Source organism: Telopea speciosissima, chromosome 5 (assembly GCF_018873765.1).
Source record: "Telopea speciosissima isolate NSW1024214 ecotype Mountain lineage chromosome 5, Tspe_v1, whole genome shotgun sequence".
In the NCBI taxonomy this organism is placed as follows: Eukaryota; Viridiplantae; Streptophyta; class Magnoliopsida; order Proteales; family Proteaceae; genus Telopea; species Telopea speciosissima.
In genome coordinates, this window is record NC_057920.1 from 21868143 (window position 1) to 21888255 (window position 20113).

A 20113-nucleotide genomic window follows, 5' to 3' on the forward strand; every position below is an offset into this window, starting at 1 on the left:
TGCCTTTTTAGTTTCAGTTTCTGTTCTGAACTCCAAGTTCTAGTTGAAAATCTGGTTTTCCTAGTTCAACTCAACTTCTACTTATTTTCAAAAGATGTTTCACTTGCTGGTTCACTGCTAAATCTTCAACTTGAATTCCTAATTAATTTCTCACAATTTCCTATCCATTCTACACTTTTGGGTTTCCTAGTTGAAAGCTTTTCTTATAACTTACAATCCAGCCATCAGAATTGAATCAATTTTTTTCAGGTCCTCTCTACCTACTAAACAGAACCTGCAATTAAATTTTTAGGTCAATCAGCTTGGTTTTGTTTGGGTTTTAAATTTTCTCTTATTCTGGTTCTTGTTCATTTTCCTTGTGATCCTGTCGCAGGCTAATCTCCTGCTGGAACTCCTGGTTCGGGATCTGCATCATTGCCTCTTGTGCTTCCTGGACCTCTCCTCCAGAAGTCCAGAGTGGCTCCCTCCCTTTCCCTCTTGTTGGTGTTCTTTTATTGACTTTTCTCTTGCATTTAAGTACTCAAGAATTCTTTTTAATGCATCATTCATATATTTATAATATACCATACTTTTATTCTAAATTTTTTACGTCATGCGCTAAAAAGAAACACCCTACTGCTTATGATCTTGTTTTTGTTTATGCTGAAACTTCCGACTTAAATCTTTGATTATCAAAGTCAATTACATCTGTTCAAACACTGAATGTTTGTCATATGCTGAGTTGATAACTATGGTGCATTCATAATTTGTTCAACTAAGATCTTTGGAACTTGAAGCATATGCAAATGACCACAATGCAATTGTAGACTTACCTTATATGCAATGAATAATATGGCTCCAATTGAAGGAGCTAAAAGAAATAAGGGCAGGTTTATAACTGAGAAAAGTCATGAATGGCTCAAGATTAACAAAAATATGGCTCTGAACAAAGTTCAATGGTGAAACAGGATTTGTGTAGCCAATCCCATTTAGGTAGATAAAGTTTAATGGAGTTGAGTTTTAACAAGAAGAGTATGCACTCATCAAATGGTAGTGGTTTTGTTCTGGGGTCCATGGTGATATTTTTAACTCATTAAAAAGGCCAAATTTCTGTTTTTTTTTCCCTCCTGGTAGTAGCCTTTCTTTCAAGAGTTCAGCTAATTCTTTGCTGGTGAGTTGCCTGAATCTGGTGTGGTTAAAGACAGTACTTGTATTTGGGCCCCTATCCTGTCATGTGGTGCTTCTCACGGGTAGTGATTTTATATTTTTGCCCGTGTCATTGTTGTATTCTGTGCTTGCTTATCTATTTGTTATTATTTTTTAATATTTTTTGGGGTGGGAGGTGGAATCTATTGTTTCCTAGGGCAGAGACTGGTTATCACATTTTGATTCATACTGGACTAGATCATAGTTGAGGACACCATTACCCATCTTACCTGGAGAGAAATGTTTGTTCTCACTTGCTTAGAAAGAAACTGTTTGATCCCCAGTGTCTTTGACCTATTTGCCATTACTGTTGAGATTTTCTGGTGCTAGTGCTTTGTTGAGTAATAACAAGGCCTCCTTACCCAATCTCCCTTTTGTGCTTTTATAATTGTTATAGGTCTCTGGCAATTGCAAGCACCTGTATCCTAATTGGATGGCGCTTTAGTATTGCTATTATATGTTTGGATTTGCATAAATATTCATTCGTTTGGTTGCTAGCATTAAATTGATTGAGTGTCCTGTTAGCATTGTTGTGTTTGTCTTTTTGTGTAGGTTCACAGTAAGGGAAGGATCCCACCCTCTGCATTTTTACTGGAAAAAAAATTAAAAGAAAAGGTTGATTTCCTGCTTTATAGTTCCCAAAATCAATTTTGCACTAGTTATGTTAAAGGTTCTTTTGTAGGGTGGCACTATTGTGGACCCCTTTTTTTATTTTTATTTTTATGAACATAGGTAGTTTCCTTGTATCTGCTTTTCTAGTCCAGCTGATTAGTCAACGAGTCAGATGTTAGTCATGGTATTTGTTTTAAAATGATCAACTGGAGTTAATCTGATGTTTTATGTTATTGCCTGCTTTCTTATGGTGTCTTTAAATGGATGATTAAAACTTGATGGTGAACATTGTAAACTTTACAGGCTCTTAGGAAATTGGGTTCCTAAAATTGTCAATCTCTCAGTCATGTGTACGACAATTCAAGTTCATGTGCCAGTTACACCCTTCTTTTGCTATTCCTTTGCCTCCTGTCTAAATATGAAAGTCATTGTATTATTTCTGTCCTAGCCATTACCTTTTATTTTCTTTGGTTAAGTCAGTATGTACCAGAAACTGATTTGATATTTTATGCATTATATTGTTTCACCGAAGAGGTGAATATATATAGCACAAGAGAGGACCCTAAAAGAATTGTAGAGTTACGATATGAGACACTTGCACAGCAAGAATCCTAGATAGAGTATGTCTCAAGAAACCTAGATAAGGATAGAAACACAAATAGAAACCAATAGAAACACTATAGTCGATATATGCTATTCTGTTTAAGCATTGTAAAATTAATCCGAAAATAATAGTTAGAGCGGTTAATGGATGGGCCTATGATTTAAACTTGATAGTTGTTTCCACTCTCTCCTCTTCTATCAATGTGTTGGAGAGTCCTTGCCTATATGAATACCAACGGCTATCAAGTGGAGGTGTTTACATTATTACATGCGATTACAGCTATGAACCCATTGGAGGTGATGCAGTTTGTTGTATCAAAAACAATTTGTGGTGGCCTTTATGTAGGGAACTCTCAAGAATCAGAATTTCGGGGACTGTCAAGGGCTATTGGGAGCGCATTCGCTAGGGTGGGTACATGTAGAAGTTTGAACAGATTGCCAAGAAGCTGGAGATTGGCTACTGCAGGGATCTACTGAAGGATGGTCATGGGAAAACTTTTTTCTTCTTTATGATACTCTATGGTTATGAAAAACCTTGGATCTGTATGTGTTATTAGGAAGAATAAACAGGTTATTAACCATTGGCCAAAAGTGGGCTTCCATAGCCAGGGGTAGAGAGACTACTAGTCTCTGTTAATGATGATGTTCAAAACTTCCTTCTTAATTAAGGAAGAGGGTTCCATGAAAGGTAGTGTGGCCCCTGCGCTAACACGGGGGCCAATGAGAACATGTGAAGAAGCATCAACATGGATGGGATTTTCGCCTTTCATGGGGGTAGGTGGGCACTTCGTGTCCCTCAGTGTCTAGGCACAGGTCACACTGCCTTTCAAGGTTCTTTTTATCTATAGTAAATTAGTGTGTTTTATTTTCATAAACAAACACAATCAAATAGCCCCACATTTTGTCCATTCATAGCTTGATACTCCAATTCTTACTGTGAACTCTTCCATGATCCTGGGTTTTTCTAAGCTGTATTTTGCTACTTAACGAACTGGTTATTGGACCAAAAATTAATGTGAGTAGATAATCTAAATTTTCCACAAAATTTGGGCATGTGACCTTGTCTGGTCTGTCACATAGCAGGTATTGGCTGTGTTAAGAAAGATCTCAACACAGCCAATATAATCCGCAAAATTCAGATTTTCCCAAATTCGTATATAATCCAAAAAATTTAGATTTTTTCTTCAGATGAAAGAGATGAGGTTTGGGGGGGGGGGGGTTGAATTTTTATCTTCTCCTATTACTGCGCGGTGCAGTATTGCATCATGTGGCGGTACAGGAGGCCATGTGGCACAACGGGCCCCACATGGTGCACATGGCCTCTGCAGTTGCCGCATGATGCATTACTGCACCATGCAGTAACGGGAGAGGATAACGATTCGGGGGGGGGGGTGTTGTTTAGCCCACTGGAGTTTGTTACTTAGGACACCTAAATACCAACTTATAGGTCAACGATTTGAAAGAATCAAGGAAAATCTTGTTTTTTTTATGAGAAAAGTCAAGATTATATTACCAGAAACGTATTTACATCATACAAGAAAGATTTTGAGGGAGTATTAGTCCTAACTGATATCAAAATGTGAGATCTTAGGGCTGTTGTCCATTGGTTATGTTGGAGATATATAGGTACAGAAGTGAAGTTTGACGTGAGTTCTGCTAGTTCAACAAAAAGAGAGAGAAGTGTCCATGGTACACACGGTGTTTGTCCAGGTTGGAAAATTTTACTAAGGCTAAGACTAGATACCCAAATTTCTTTTAGAAGGATCCCTTCCTTGAGAGCGTGTTTCCACCCCTGCAAGATTCCTATCAGCTTAGCCTCCTTAGGGTTGGATGAACACGAAACTCCTGCAGATGTTAAAACACTCTGGCCATCTAACAAAAAGCAATACCCCCATCCAGTTAGTCCCATTGATGGTTCAGAAAGGCCTACGCAGCAGAGAACAGGGAAGTTTACTTCGTTGTTAGGCAGATGGTTGGTGAAAACTGGAGTGCATTGTGTGGATTGGTGGTGCGCTATAGTGAGTGCATTTAAAGTAGGAGGGCATACATCTAAGTAGTACATCCATCGATGAATATTTGATAACACCAAATGTGGGTTAGCTGGAGCTAAACCACGAGATACTTTGTTTCTTACAATCCATACAAAGTAGCAAGTTAAAATAAATATAGAAAAAAACCAAGAAGCAGAATTCAAATCCAGGGCCTTAGAATTGAGGAGGGAAGCACAGAGCTGTGCAATATTGGGGCTGCTAAGGTGCTCAGTGCTCAGACCGAGGGGCCCAGATGCCCAGACATGCTTAGTCCATTCACAAGATATAAAAAGATGTCATTGGGTTTCATCACGAGCACCACAGAGAAAACATGTAGGCTCGATCGGCAACCATTGTGAGATAGTATCCTTGATAGGTAAACCTGCATGTAAGACACGCCAAAAAAATAGCTTAAATTTCGGAAGAAGTTTAAGTTTCCAGAAAAAACGCCACCATTTGGAAAGAAGCTGGTCATTATGAAAATTGGTATGCAGGTAAGAGGCAGCCTATCGAGTGGAGAACGTCCCAGTTTTTGTTAAGGAGCATTTCCACTGATCCTCAGAGTCTGAAATACACACTCTTGAAATCTCAGAAGTGAAACAAAGAGGAAAGATATTTGAAAGAGCGACTTCTCTTCAGTGATTAGTCGCCAACCAAGCTTTAAAATTAAGGCCTTATTGTGGGTGGATGACTTGCGTAACCCAAGGCCACCAATGGAGGTCGGTCTACAAATCTTATCTCAACAAATTAGGTGGGCCCACTTTTGTGTAGACACCCCATTATGCAAAAAATTAAGGCAAATAGAGTCAAGTTTAGTACAACATGTCTTTGGGAGCAGAAAGCATGCCATTTGGAAAGACGGAATTGAAGCCAGGACTCATTGAATCAACACCTTTCTTCTTGCATAGGAAAGACAATTAGCCCTCCAGGTAGTCAATTTATTTTGGACCCTCTGAATAATGGGTGACAGGTCCCTTACTCTAGAGCGTGAGTGAAACAAATTAGTGCCAAAATAGCAGGAAGAAGGGTTCATTTCCTTCATCTTAAGAATAGAGCAGAGGGAATTTTTTCTTTTAAGGGTAGTATTCTTACTAAAATGGATTTTACTTTTTGAAAAATTAATTTCTTGCCCTGTTAAGTCAGAGAAGAGGTCAAGGGCAGCTTTAATGGAAAGGACATCCTCTTCAGTGTTACGACAGAAAATAAATGTGTCATCCGCAAACAGCAAGTGAGAAATTTCAGGAGCTCGTCGAGCGACTGTAATCCCCCTAAAGAGTCCAACCTCACGGCTAGCAAGTAAGATTCGGGAAAGTACTTCCATGGTGAAGAGAAAAAGGTATGGGATCAAAGGGCATCCTTGCCTAAGACCCCTAGACGGGCAAAAAAAACCAAAAGGGCTTCCATTGATCTTGATGGAGAAGGAGGTGGTTGTAATAAAAGAATTGATCAACAAAATCCAATTGTCAAGGAAGCCAAGGAACTGGGCGAGTTGTTCAATCATCTTCCACTCAACCCGATCATAGGCTTTGGCCATATCCAACTTAATAGCCACAAACCCAGTCTTACCTCGCCTTTTCTTATTTAGAAACCATAAGATCTCATGGGCAATCACAATGTTATCACTTATTTGCCTACCAGGAATGAAAGCCGCCTAAAAGGGAAAATAAAAAGTGAGAGAAAAGTCTTAAGTTTATTAACCAAAATTTTAGCCACGATCTTATACGAATCATTACAAAGGCTAATAGGCCTGAAATCAGTCGCCACCCTAGCTGAGTCATGCTTGGGGATCATACAAATAAGGGTATGGTTACAACCTGAGGGAAGTACCCCAGAGGAGAAAAAAGAAGTGACCAAGTTTGTGACATCAGATTCAATAATATCCCAAAAAGTGTGATAAAAACAAGCTTGATAACCATCAATTCCAGGGGATTTAAAAGCACCTATTGAGAAGACAGTCTTTCGGATCTCCTCACTGGAAGGAGAGGAGACAAGGGGGGGTGATCCTGAATCTGTATTACCTTATCAAAAAGACAGGCTATAACATTCGAGTCCAGGCGATTGGAGGTAGTATAGATTTGAGACAGGTGTTCAGAAAGGATGTGGTAAGTGTGTCTTTTCCTGAGGTTCAACTTAGCAATTGAGTGATAGTACTTTGTATTTCTGTCCCCATCATGTATATATGCTTGTCTAGATTTTTGGAGCCAGAAGGCTTCCTTAGCATCACAAATCCATTGCAAATGGGTAGATAGATCCCAAAGATCAGGGCCTATAGAAGTAGGTGAATCATAGTCTTCAGTGAGGCCATAAAGATCAAAATATTTTTCCAAAAACATCCCTATTCCAATGAGAAAGTAGTTAGCTCAATGCATGTAGTTTGTTGTGGAAATTTTTAGGTGAGAGGGATTTCCATTTGTGGGAACACCAAGTTTTAAAATCCGGGGTGGTGGGTCCAGGCAAATTGAAAATGAAAACATTTCTTATAAGATTTGTTTAGCGGAGACAAAGCCAGCGGATGGTAACTTATGAATCCTAGCCACAGGGAAAAAAAAAAAAAACCAGTCAGATTGGGCAAAAGCTCTATCCCAATGAGGGGTCTTTGTTTATTTGTCCAGGTGAAGGGGGATCCATCAAAAGAAAGGGGTTCAAGGAGCAGTCATGAACAAGGCTGAGGAGGGACGGGGAAGCAGAATGAGGTGAGGCAGTCTTTCCCCCAAGCTTCTCAGCGGATGAAGTAACCTCGTTGAAATCACCGAGAAGGATGACTGGCAGGATTAAAGAAGTAACGTATGTGAAAAGCTCATTCCAGGCGGTCAGGGGTATGGGCTATGGGGTATGGGGGGTAAACACAGATTGCTATCTCTCCCCTCGTAAGACACATCCATTACTGACGAAGACTGTGCTTCCCTCGAATTTACATGCAGATTAGGCAAGGAAAAAACATTGACTTGGATCGGGGGGACCGCTGCACAACGATAGAACCCCATAGGAGGGAAATTAGGATCAGGCGCCCCCTTCAGAAAAGGGCAATGGAGTCTGTCATGGCATATACGCCCACAACATTCACAAAAAAGCAACAACTCATAACAAATCTCAACAGGGTGTCCAACCCCAAGATCATCCCTAATCTTTGAAGATATGCTGACAGAACAACGTTTCTTAAAAGCATTTTTCACTCTTGCAGTCCCTTTCGGAAGACCCAACTCAGAGTAATTCAGTTGCACATCAATTGCTTTCCCAACACATGAAATAGCCTGTCTGACCGATGCAACAGAGAAGCACATGTCAAGGACGCCATGGACTTGAGCAGAGATCTGTACAGATTCTCTCTCAAATCAGAAATATGGGTCATCAGGAGGATGTTGAAAAACTTGGAGTAGACATTTATTGAACCACCATGGAGCCAACTTCAGGATCAAATCACGTTGAGCCGATGACTGGTATTCCGCCGAGAAGCAAGATTCTTCAAAGCAGCGAATGGAGAGTACCCCAAGAGGTTCCCAAAGTAGACCCAAGAAATTCCCAAGTACCTCTCGTTGGGGCTTTGGAAAGCCAATAGTAAAGCCATGGAGAGATCTTTGGTCAGCATCAGGAGCATCAGCGGGGCAGGATTTAACTGCCGAAACCCAAGTGTAGCCAGGAAGCGCCTCACTGTGACGTCTACTGCCCCGATCGCTACAGCGATCGGAAGTCCGGTGATAGGGGTGGAAGCGAGAATCTGAGTGTCAAGAAGACATCAGAGAATAATCAAAAGGCCTCAGAGAAGCAAAGCTCTAGAAGAGCAAAGCGTGACTCAGTTCGCAGCCTCAGGCCGCGCAAATCAGATGGGTTAGAGGGAAAACAGAAAGAACTGAAGAGAAAGTGGGAAAAGGAATGAAACGGGTGAAGAAGAAAGCTGGGGAGAAAAAATAGACAGAAAGCAACGAAGTAGTTGGGAGGTCGCCAGTGACCCTTCAACATTTCAGAAACGCCGTTCCCCAGGTGAAGCCCTAGGAACTGTATAACGTAACAGTGAAAAGAAAACGATGAGAGAAAAGAGAGATAAAAATAAGGGATTAACCAAGGGGATGGGAAGGGATAAGGGGTTTAATGATGGTAAGCATTGGGAAAAGAGAGGGTTGACGTGGGAAGAATGGAGGAAGGTAGTGGTTGGGTTGTAATCAAGGTTGGTTTCAAAATGATTGTAAACGTATTCTTTTGCCTATTGTGTTATTCAAAGTTATTTATGAGTATTTAATGAATTGGTAAAAGGCTTTTCAATAATTTAAAATTAAAAATTATTTAATGTAATTTATATGTGAAATGATTAGATTGCCCTCCTGTAAAAAACTTTTGACACGACAAGAAATAAAAAAAATGTAAGATTACAATTTCTTAGTTTACCTGTTTAGGTGAACATGAAGATGCATCTAAGAATCAAATATTTAACTAGTGCACCAATGTACGAAGAAGATATGAGATGGTGTTTGTGTATGATGTTGGTGGCAGTGATATTGATTCTGAGGTGATCCTGTATCGGTGGAATGGTATAGACCAAGGGTAAAAAATAATTAAAAAAATCTAATTTTTATTAAAACTGGGGTAAATTCATCCAATCTGACCTGAATTCAGGATTTTACGGTGATCTGGAACGATTTTGAGTCTCGATCCCGATACTGATTACTAAAACCATGGAGAACCTCTATTGGAAAAAAATCTTCTATCTGATCATGGGATCTATGAAGAAAGAAATCTTCTCCAGCGCACATCTGATGGCAGGAGGTGCTCGAGGTGTGTGCCCAGAACCATCGGATGCACGCTGGAGAGATCCTCGTCCGATCTACGCTCCCATGATTCATGATTGAAACAAGAAAAGGGAAGAAATTTCAATCCCGGGAGATAGGCATATTCTCTCTTTCTCTTGTCTTAATAAGAAAGACGGGAGGGACCCAATATGGAGCGACACCTCGTCTACCTTCCTTTTTCAGCCATTCGGCTGAAATGACCGCTGGGGACGCTCCTCCACATTCAAATTGACGCCCCTCTTTATAACAAGAAGCAAACGAGGTTTATGAGTAAAAGGAAAAGAGGGAAAAGGAGAGATCACTCACCCACCCTACGAAGAAGCGAGAAAGTATTCCCTAGCCCCTAATCTTTCTTCCTCCAATCTTTGCTGTGAGAAATTTCTCCAGTTCCTAATGTTTCTTCCCCTAATCACCTAATGAGATGAGATAATTTTGCAGCATTTTACAATTCCCCGGCATCGATGTCGAAGTTGAAACCGCCTTCAGATTGCAAGACCATGCTCGCTGAATCCACGAATCATCGTCGTTCCAGCGGGATCTTTCGCTCCAGTGTTTGCTCCATCCCAATCCCATTAGGTGATTCAACAGAAATAATTCTATATCGTATTTCTCAACCTTTAATTCGAGATTCATCAGTAGATACTCCATTTAATTTTCTGTTATTCTTGCAACAGCTTCCATGACGAAATCCCAAACAGCAAATCGCTTGATGGATATGGAAGAATTAGACATTCGACCGGAATACCAATCCATTTCGTGCGAATTAAGGGCCTTGGCAAAGATGGTTGAACATGAATTTGGGAATTGCGAACTGGGTAATACTGATTTTCCTGATACTTTCAATGCTAATTCGAGTTCTCTGTTCGAAAGAGGGAGATTCTATGATGAGTACTCGGCCAGAAGGAACGAGAGGTTGAAGGGGAAGAAAGCTGGTGAAAGAAGGGAGGATGATAGGAGGAGGAGTGTTTGTAATCTGGGTGTTAACGTTGAATCTGTGAAAAAGAGGGATTTAAAGAAATACGGGAGTTTAAGAAAATCAGTCCCTGCAAACTTCTCGATTGGTGGGAGGACTGAGAATCACAGATATTCTCTGCGAGTGCGAAACAATGCGAAGGGCAATGAGAACAAGAAGCCCAGCATGCCCATAACCCCCGCGAGATCCGTGGTTGATGGAGTTCGAAAAGTGGGAGCTGCTGGGGTTCTTAAAATCTGAATTTTGAAGAAGTTGTGTGTCTGCCTTCTTGTTCTGCGATTTTTGGCATTTGCTTTCGAAAGGATATCTTTGGATACTTGAATGGAATGTCAATGTCTAGGATTATATATTTGATTGTTTTTCTTGGGGAGTTTTTTCATAGTTGTCTGAAAGATCAAAACTGATTTTTCTTGGGTGAGTTGAGAAAGGATATATATATATATATATTTTTTCTTTCATTTGGGTGAATTGGATATACTTGCTAAATCATTGAAAAAGGAGTTAGCGATTGTGTATTATGTATGGTTCGTAGTTTAAATTTTGGTTTTGTGATTTTTTTAGTGTTTTCCCTCTTACTTCTGCTTCTTCCTCTTATTTTTGCGTGTGTGTTATAGAGAGCTTTGGCTCTTGAATTTGAAGAGAGTGCGAGTGAGCTCCTGTGGTTTAGGAAGAGTTGAGTTCTGATTCACACTGGAAACACAGTGATATAAAGCAACAACCCATAGTGCCACACAGTTTTACCTTGAAGATGAGATTGAGATACTAACTGAAAATTACTCTAGGATGGATGTTTTATGCTGTCACAACCCATAGTGCCATACAGTTTTAATAAGGGAGACGGAATTCTTGAGGGTATCAGTAGAGTTTTTTGTTATTCCTTGGGCTAGAGTTTTTAGTTATTCCTTGAGCTAGAGTTAGATGTTAATAAACTATTGAAATTGTGTGGCCCAACATAGGTTTATTATTTTATTTTTTTTGTTATTTTTGCACATTATTATTGAACATTTCTATTTTCGGATTAGTGGATTGGTTTCGTGGATAGAGAGATAGAAGAATCATCTGTGACTGAGTCTAGCTCAAAGCCAAGACTCCAATCCGATAAGATTCACTATGGAATGAGGTGTAACTCGCCAAATCATGGACCGCGATTATCTCCTAGCCATGATTCTAATCCTAACAGCTAGCTGCATTTTCCCTTCCAATCTTGTAGGATTTCTTTCCTATATTGTAGGATTTGTAACAGAGGTCTAAAGTTGAGAGTGTTGACGTTGGTTATCAATAGCAGAACCACTATAAACCCTATCTTCTCTCTCACTCTTTCCTCTCTATGTCTCTCATCACCACTTCTCTCTTTCAGTTCTTACTTGGTATCAAGAGCACAATTTTCAATGGCATCCACCACCACTGTGTCTTCCCTATTACTCTTCTCTTCTCCCATCCAGAGTAATCTCTTCTCATCCCTTAATCTTGCCATCTCCATCAAGCTCAACGATTCCAATTACATCCTTTGGAAATCCAAATTTATTCCCCTTCTCAAAGGCTACGATCTCTATGGAATGCTGACTGGTACCGCCACATGTCCACCGGCGTTCCTTACTCCAAGCACGAGCGATACTGGTACTAGTACAACCGATGAAGTGCCAAACCCGGCGTATCTGGCTTGGCAGCGACAAGACCTACTCCTCATGAGCTGGCACATTTCATCCTTGATCGGGCCCTTCCACGCTCAGATTGTTGGTTGTACAACCTATTTGTTGGGGATGAATTCACAACCACGAGAAAGAACTAAGGAAACAATCACAACACAAGGAATTTACTGTGGTTCGGCAAGATTGCTTAAATCCACTCGAGAGAATTAGAGATTTTTCACTATTTCCTGAAAAGCTCTATACATTACTCTCCATATCAAAAAGTGTTTTCCACACAGAGACAATATATAAGAAAACCCAAAACCCTAATACTCACACAATTACAATTTTACCTCGTACATGTAAGGGACTCAAAACCCAACCCCATTTCAAATACAGACTCAATTACATACAATTTTGTGAACCCGTAGAATACAAGACACACCCAACCCCAATAATCTCCACCTTGGCTTGGATTTTACAAGCCACCCTAAAAAAGACCGGTGTTGATGTTGTCAGCTTTGTAAACTCCACCTTTTGTCTTTGTCTATCTGCCATACGTAAACCGGCATGGCCTACACCCCCCACCCAGGGTGTCTCGTACAACTCACCGTCGCTGCACGATGTGACGTGGCTTCACCTCTCTTACTGCTGCAGCTTGCTTCGAGAAATCACCGTTAGTCACCAAAACCAAAGCAAAAGACACCCGCTTCTTTCTAGACTTGCACTTGTTCATCGCCTGAACCACCTACAATCTTTGTCCGACAGGAGCTCCACCTATTTCAACACTCTCTCTACAAGCCTGTACAAATCCCAATCATTCGTCCTTGCATTACAACCATGGCCCCTGTTGAAACCCTGAGAACTCCACCTTTAGATGAGCATTTGAAACCTCTCAAATCCAATGTTCCTAGTGAAATCATATTATTTTTTGAAACTAGCACGTGCCTTATCCCAGTCAAAATTCACACAACTCCATCAAACATGTGAATCTATATAGTTCCAATCCCGTCAACCTTGCTTTCCGCATTATTTGCCATTTTGACAGTACCACTCTTACATGCATGATATGTTGCAAACTGATCCTTGAATGATCCTTTGGACTTATATTCTCCGATGTGTGGGGGCCCTCACTAGTCCCTTCGACAGATGACCATCGTTATTATGTGCACTTTATCGATGATTATAGTAAGTACATTTGGATTTTTCCAATTTCAAATAAATAAGAGGTGTTTGGCATTTTTCAAAAATTCAAAACTCTAGTGGGGAATTTATTTGAGCAATGAATCAAGAGTCTTTAGAGTGATTGGGGAGGTGAATATAGTAATATTTCTAGCTTTTTTTTTTTTTACGATAAATGGCATAGAACATTGAATATCTTGTCCCCACACTCATGAGCAAAATGGATTGCCTGAACGCTGGCATCATCACATAGTAGAGACAAGTCTTCCTCTCATGGTTCATGCTTAGGTTCCACAACAATACTGACATAATACATTTGAAACAGCTGTCAATTGTTATTGCCTTGGTATGTTTTCAAGAAACTCCATTTACATAAATAAAATGCTTACAAAACCTGTAAAGAACCATAAATATTAATAAATAAATGAGAATCCCAAGTGAGTTCTCCACTTTCAGATCTTATTTTTTAGCTTACCCATCAATAAAGTAAGAGAAACACATCAAAATTATAGTTACAATAGGAAAGGCAACACCATAAAATTTTTTTTTTTAGGATTTTGGATTTAAGTGTGGTATTCGGTTTGGTTTCGGATCAAACCGACAGTTTTTGAAGTGAAATTGAAACCGATTCGAACCGAATCAAATGCTCACATACTAGAACCGAAACCAAACCAAATTTATTCGGTTCGATTAATTCGGCTTGGTTTCGGGTTCGATATTCGGTTTCGATTTGGTTTTGACACCCTTACTTCAAAATAAGAACCTACCAACTTCACCTCAGCCTACTAGTCCCCAAAATGGCGAGAGGCTATATGGACAATGAGTTTATTGTCCATCTCAAAATTGGAACATGGACCTTGGTACTCTTCAACCTTTCATGAGTGTTGTGGGTTGCAAATGGTTGTTTCGAATTAAAAGAAATTTGGACAATATAGTTGAAATGTACAAAGCTTGTCTCGTTGCTAAGAACTAGGATAAACAAGAAGTCCTAGACTACACAGAAACTTTCTGCCTCATGGTAAAGCCCACCACAATTCGATTAGTGCTCTCTGTTGTTCTTTCCCATGGTTGGTCCATTCATCAACTCGATGTTCAAAATGCCTTCCTCCATGATCTCCTCCTTGAAGAAGTTGTATATTTGGCTCAAGGCCATGGATTTAACACATAGTATCTGATTAGGTTTTGACCAACCCAGAAACTGATATGATAATCATACGGATTGGCTCATATCGATTTGTATCAAACAATTGTCCCTAGTTTTTTTTTACAATTTTACCCCTGGCATGTATACCAGGTATTGGGCTCAAATACCCATAGGGGAAGTGAATTATTCCATTTCCTTGGCTGCCAGCACTACAACAACAAAAATTTTTCCCCTCAACCCATTGTCAAGACTCAAGAACCCAGTAACATATAACCGGATGAAATTTTGCTGCTACAAAGAAATGGGATCTTAAAGGGGTATTTTAGAAAATACCAAAACCTAAGAGGGTATTTATGAACCCAAAGGGGAAGTGAATTATTCCATTTCCTTGGCTGCTAGCCTTGTAGCAGGAACATTCCTGCTAAAAGTGTAACAGCAAATTTTTTTCCCATAAACACATGTTCCATACCATATTTGATGGGTTTCTAATCTCATGGTCGTGTTTCACCTAATAGAATTGAACATATATATACGAACAAAAATTTGCTGCTACTCTAGTAGTAGGAATGTTCCTGCTACAAGGCTGGCAGCCAAGGGAATAGGATCTAAAAGGGTATTTTAGAAAATACAAAAACCTAAGAGGGTATTTGTGAATCCAAAGGGGAAGTAAATTATTCCATTTCCTTGGCTGCTAGTCTTGTAGCAGGAACATTCCTGATGCAAGTGTAGCAGCAAAATTTTTTCCACGTCATTTCGGCTCTGTTCACGTGTTTGGCCAGAACGCGTGCATGCATGTTATCCGTCTTGGAATCCCACTAGGTCGCTATCGTGATGATATGGAGAGTGGAGACCGTTCTCTTCTGTTCCTTTCCCCAATATGTCCAAATTACTATGAGTCAGTAATAGCTAGGTCTCTCACTTTACTTTAAGCGGGCGTGACTCGTGATCGATGGCCACTGAAGGTTATATCATTTATATTTATATCCTCTTGCTGCGCTGGGTCACCGTTACCCTGCTTTGCTTTACATTGCTATTCTGTCTGTGGAGAGACTCTTTCTTAACTCAGCTGGGAACGCAAATGGAGGGACTTGTTCGATGCTCTGCGAATTACGTTCCTTTGTCTCCCATAAGCTTCTTAGAGAGGTCAGCCAGTGTTTACAGAGATAGGGTCTCAATTGTTTATGGTAATCTCAAATATACATGGAGAGAGACACGAGAACGGTGCCTCAGACTTGCTTCTGCTGTCACCCAGATGAGGATTTCTCCCTTGGACGTCGTAAGTTGCAGTTCTTTCACTCTTTGTGTTTTATTTAATTTTGTGCTTTATTTTCTTTGCATGGTCTTTCTTTTGTGATTTTGGGGTATTAAGAGCCCGGAAAGAATTCTGTCCAATACCCTGCCGGGTTGCATGTGCAGCGCCAGACTTGGTGAGGCGTGAAAAGACCGTCTCACCCCTATTTGACATGCAGCCTTGGCAGAGTGCTGGACAGGAGCTGAGTCCTTGAGAGCATAGTTAGTAAATTTGCGTATTAATTGTCGTATAAATATATGTGCCCGACCATATAAATCTATAAGTTGACTATTACCGTATTTTATCAAGTAGTCTAATTTTTTACGTGACTTTGAAGAAACACCGTACTATATACGTATTAATCGCATATTAATATAGATTTATGAGTTTTAATTAAACAAAATACAAAACTAAAACCTAAAAGCCTAAAAGCTGGTGAGAAAACCACCAAACCTGAAACCCGAAGACTCTAGTTCTAGTAAACCATCTACTCTCTCAAGGAAAGCACTCTGGTCTCTGATCAACCTCGAAGACTCTAGTTCTAGTCCATATCCATCAAATCCAGGTCTCTCTCTCTCTCTCTCTCTCTCTCTCTCTCTCTCTCTCTCTCTCTGTATGTGTGTCTGTGTTTGTGTTGATAAGTTTTTTTTTTTTAATTTTTATGTGTTAGTTGTTTTCAATTCATGGTTTTATCATTTCTTATTGGAGGGTTATGCACAAACATGGAATCCCAGCTTCCTAATTGAATCAAACTCCTTCATTTCCTTCTCGATATAGTATTCCCTGAGAGTGTAGCATCCTAAGGAACCGAAAGAGCTTTGTTCCAAATCTGTACTAGAGAATACCGAGAGTCCAACAAGGTTTGGACTTCCACCATTGCACATAACAAACAATCTGATCCTCATGACCTCGGGTTCTATTGCAGCCCAATTAGAATTTTGAAACCAAACCTGAACTCATTGTGAGAGAGAGCATAAGTTATTAGGTCGTTCAAGTGCTAACTATAACTTTTTGGATTCTTTAACCAAAAAAAAAAAAAAAAACCTTTGGATTTGACCCCAATGGCCTGATCCATGATAATGGTGGATATTTACTGGCTGGCACCAATACCTACCATGGCTCTTCCAAGTCGCATCAGTTTGTAGTTAATTGTTTGGTTATGTAGTATAGTCAATAAGAAGTGGATTGGTTCTTTACTTGCAGAAATGAATGCCGCCTATTTTAGATCTCCAAAATCCCCTACTTACCCTATCAAATACCGGTATACCCAGTGCACTAGGTTCCCACTACTGTAGGAGTTTTATTAATCTGAAGCTCCTCCTCTTGATCCAAAAGAATGAGAAATGATTTCAAATTGAAAAACCATATTAGTTTTAAGTGTTCATGAAGGCATGAGAGATTAGAATTTAGTTACAAAAAGATCGGTTTGCTCCTTGATTTTTACTAGGATAAACTCATATTTTTGCTCCCGGACTTTTACAGAGCAATTGATTTGCAAGAATCTTCGCCTCAAAACTTGTGCAATAGATTGCATAATGTAAATAGAGAAAAACTGAGCCTTCAAGCAAGCCCCTTCTTCCTTGGGGATGAGACAAAGAAAAATCTGGTTTACCTTCTTGATTTAATTAGGATTAACAAAAAAAAATTTCAAGTGGCAAGAACAAGATCCAATTTAATTAGAGAGGATTGTAATCCCATCACAAATCACACTAATGAAGTGAAAATATTCAAATGGACTGGCTAAATCTTTTCCTTTTCATTCACCAATATTCTCAGTTACAATTAAATTGCTTCTTAGTTTGAGGGTAATAAAACCCCTTTTTTTTAATTTTTATTTACCTTACAAGTTTCTTGTTTCATTGTACTTGATGTTTGGTCCCATGAAAATTGTACTATTGAGCAGGTTGCTGTATTGGCTCCAAACATCCCAGCAATGTATGAGTTGCACTTTGGCATCCCAATGGCTGGGGCTGTCCTCTGTTCACTTAATATACGGCAGGACTCTACCATGATATCTATGCTACTGAGACATTCGGAATCGAAAATAATATTTGTAGACTACCAGTTTCTTGAAGTTGCACTTGGAGCACTTGAGCTTCTGTCCAAGACACAAACCAAGTTGCCTCTCTTGGTCCTAATAACAGAAATCAATAAACCACTACCTAACAAAAGCAAAATCACCTCCAGTTCAGGTTACTTGGAATATGAGAATTTACTAGCCATGGGACAACCCAATTTCAATATCAAATGGCCTAAAGATGAATGGGATCCAATTACTTTAAATTATACTTCTGGCACAACATCAAGCCCCAAAGGAGTTGTTTATAGCCATAGAGGTGCCTATCTTAATTCCCTTGCAACTGTTCTTCTTAGTAATATGGCACCAATGCCTGTTTACCTATGGACTGTTCCCATGTTCCACTGCAATGGATGGTGCTTCACTTGGGGTGTGGCAGTTCAAGGTGGTACAAATGTCTGCCTTAGAAATGTATCTCCAAAGGGCATATTTGATAGTATTGCTCTTCACAAGGTAACAAACATGTCTGGTGCACCAACTGTGTTGAACATGATTATCAATGCCCCAACCAGTGACCAAAAACCACTACCCTTCAAGGTAGAGGTAATAACTGCTGCTGCACCCCCACCTCCACAGGTCCTTTCCAAGATGGAGGAGATGGGTTTTAGTGTAACACATTCATATGGCCTGACAGAAACATATGGTCCAGGGACAATTTGTACATGGAAGCCTGAGTGGGATTCCTTGCCTTCCGATCAACGGGCGAAGATCAAAACACGCCAAGGTCTTCATCATAATGGAATGGAAGACGTCGACATAAAAGACCCAGTGACCATGAAAAGTGTACCACCTGATGGAAAGACCATGGGTGAGGTAATGTTTAGAGGAAACACAGTGATGAATGGATACCTTAAGAACTTGAAAGCAACACAAGAAGCTTTCAGTGGTGAATGGTTTAGAACAGGGGATCTAGGTATTAAACATCCTGATGGTTACATAGAGCTAAAGGATAGGTCAAAGGACATTATCATTTCTGGTGGAGAGAATATAAGCACAATTGAGGTTGAATCAGTGCTCTTTAGTCATCCAGCAATTCTTGAAGCTGCTGTTATAGGTCGACCTGATGATCACTGGGGAGAAACACCATGTGCTTTTGTGAAGTTGAAAGAAGGTATGAATGCCACTGCTGAGGAAATTATCAAGTTTTGTAGGAATTGTTTGCCTCATTATATGGCTCCAAGAACCATAGTTTTTGAGGATCTCCCAAAGACTTCAACTGGAAAGATACAGAAGTTTGTCCTAAGACAGAAGGCAAAGGCTATGGGAAGCCTTACCAAAGTAAGCAAAAGTAGACTTTGAAGTATTAAAAGCATTGCCCTTCAAAAGTAGGCTTGGAAAAGTATTCAAGTAATGGTGATTCTTAGAAGCTACAGACTGAGCTGTAGTCTTAAAACTTGCTTGGGTTTTATAACCATTTGTAAGTGAGCAAACCAATCTCTTTTGAGATCCTTAGCCCAAATCTAGTTCCTGTGTTACTATCAACTTCATGATGCCTATTAGTAGTTTAACAAGTTGAATAGAGTTAAATGGTGAAAGAGAATCTCTTTGGTCGACCCTATGTTTTGGGGATGAGGCCTATTGATGAGGCCTATCGGGTATTCAGTCCATTTCCGATTCGGTTCTTGGGAGTGTTAGTGTGATCCAGATCAGGACCAAGTCCTACCTCGGTTCTGAAATTCGGTACTCATACCAAACCTGTATGGTTATTATTCGGTTCCTATACTTTGTTTCACACACACAACATTTTTTTTAAAGACCCAATATTATACAACATGCTATCCAATAAGGTAAAGAATTCTAGAAAAGTTTGCATTGGTTCTGGTGAGCTTGTTGCCATTTTTGTGCCTGGTGGACCCTTGGTAACACTGGATCATTAAGTAGCTTCTTAACACCAAATTTTGAAATAGCATGCAAACATATATATTTAATAGAGAAGGTCAGAGAAGTTTCAGCCATAGGAGCTTCACATTGATACAAAATGATGCATTTCAAATACTTGTCTCCAAAGTTTCAAATACTTGGGATAAGCCAAATTCTTAAAGATTGAAAGAAAGATGGTAATGTAAAGTAGAAAACAACACAAGATAGACTTCAAAAATCAAAACCAAGAACACCCAACAACAAAAGACCAAAAAGACTGCAATATAATCTTTTAGCTTTCAGTTTGAGTCAATATTATGACGTGGTCTTTAGCAAACGTGTTCTAGCAAACTTGCATGTGTGGACATTTGTTCAATGGTATAGAGAAACGTATTGAACAAATTAACAATATTTTCAATTATTTGAACCGTTTATTTCATTTATAACCACTTTGACTTCCGGTTATTTAGGCTTATGGTACTCATCTACATTTTTAAAGGATTATAACAACTTGAAATTTCATGGTCCTATAGATGTGCTTTATGATTTGTCTAGCCACAGGTAGTTTTCTAGGAAGAGTTTTTTTTTAATTTTTAAAAAATTCCAGATGAATGAAAGATGGAAGCCATCATTGTGTAGGTCAGTTTTTTTTATTGTTTTTTCTATGGGTTTATCGGTTTTATCTTAGGATTTGGATCCTCTACTTTCGAGCTGCCCCTACTTTCGTGTGCCCTACACACAATAAAG

At 39.6% G+C, this 20113-nt stretch overlaps 2 protein-coding genes across 2 annotated transcripts; both read left to right on the top strand.

The window, feature by feature from the left end:
• Positions 1-9563: 9563 nt before the first annotated feature.
• On the top strand, positions 9564-10456 carry LOC122662207. Its single transcript, XM_043857785.1, has 2 exons — positions 9564-9787; positions 9886-10456. The coding sequence occupies exons 1-2, from the start codon at positions 9673-9675 to the stop codon at positions 10422-10424; spliced, it is 654 nt and encodes a 217-aa protein (XP_043713720.1). The 5' UTR covers positions 9564-9672; the 3' UTR covers positions 10425-10456.
• Positions 10457-15216: 4760 nt separating this feature from the next.
• Positions 15217-18829, top strand: LOC122661118 (butanoate--CoA ligase AAE1). Its single transcript, XM_043856437.1, has 2 exons — positions 15217-15414; positions 17333-18829. Exons 1-2 carry the CDS (start codon positions 15217-15219, stop codon positions 18803-18805), a joined length of 1671 nt encoding a protein of 556 aa, XP_043712372.1. The 3' UTR covers positions 18806-18829.
• The last annotated feature ends 1284 nt before the right edge of the window (positions 18830-20113 follow it).

What these genes read in the sequence shown, in the direction of transcription:
- LOC122662207 (XM_043857785.1), top strand. Translation starts at nt 9,673, where the DNA reads ATGTCGAAGTTGAAACCGCCTTCAGATTGCAAGACCATGCTCGCTGAA. An exon ending in CTCCATCCCAATCCCATTAG is followed by an intron (nt 9,788 to 9,885) that starts GTGATTCAACAG and finishes TTCTTGCAACAG; the next exon opens with CTTCCATGACGAAATCCCAA.
- LOC122661118 (XM_043856437.1), top strand. Translation starts at nt 15,217, where the DNA reads ATGGAGGGACTTGTTCGATGCTCTGCGAATTACGTTCCTTTGTCTCCC. An exon ending in GGATTTCTCCCTTGGACGTC is followed by an intron (nt 15,415 to 17,332) that starts GTAAGTTGCAGT and finishes ACTATTGAGCAG; the next exon opens with GTTGCTGTATTGGCTCCAAA.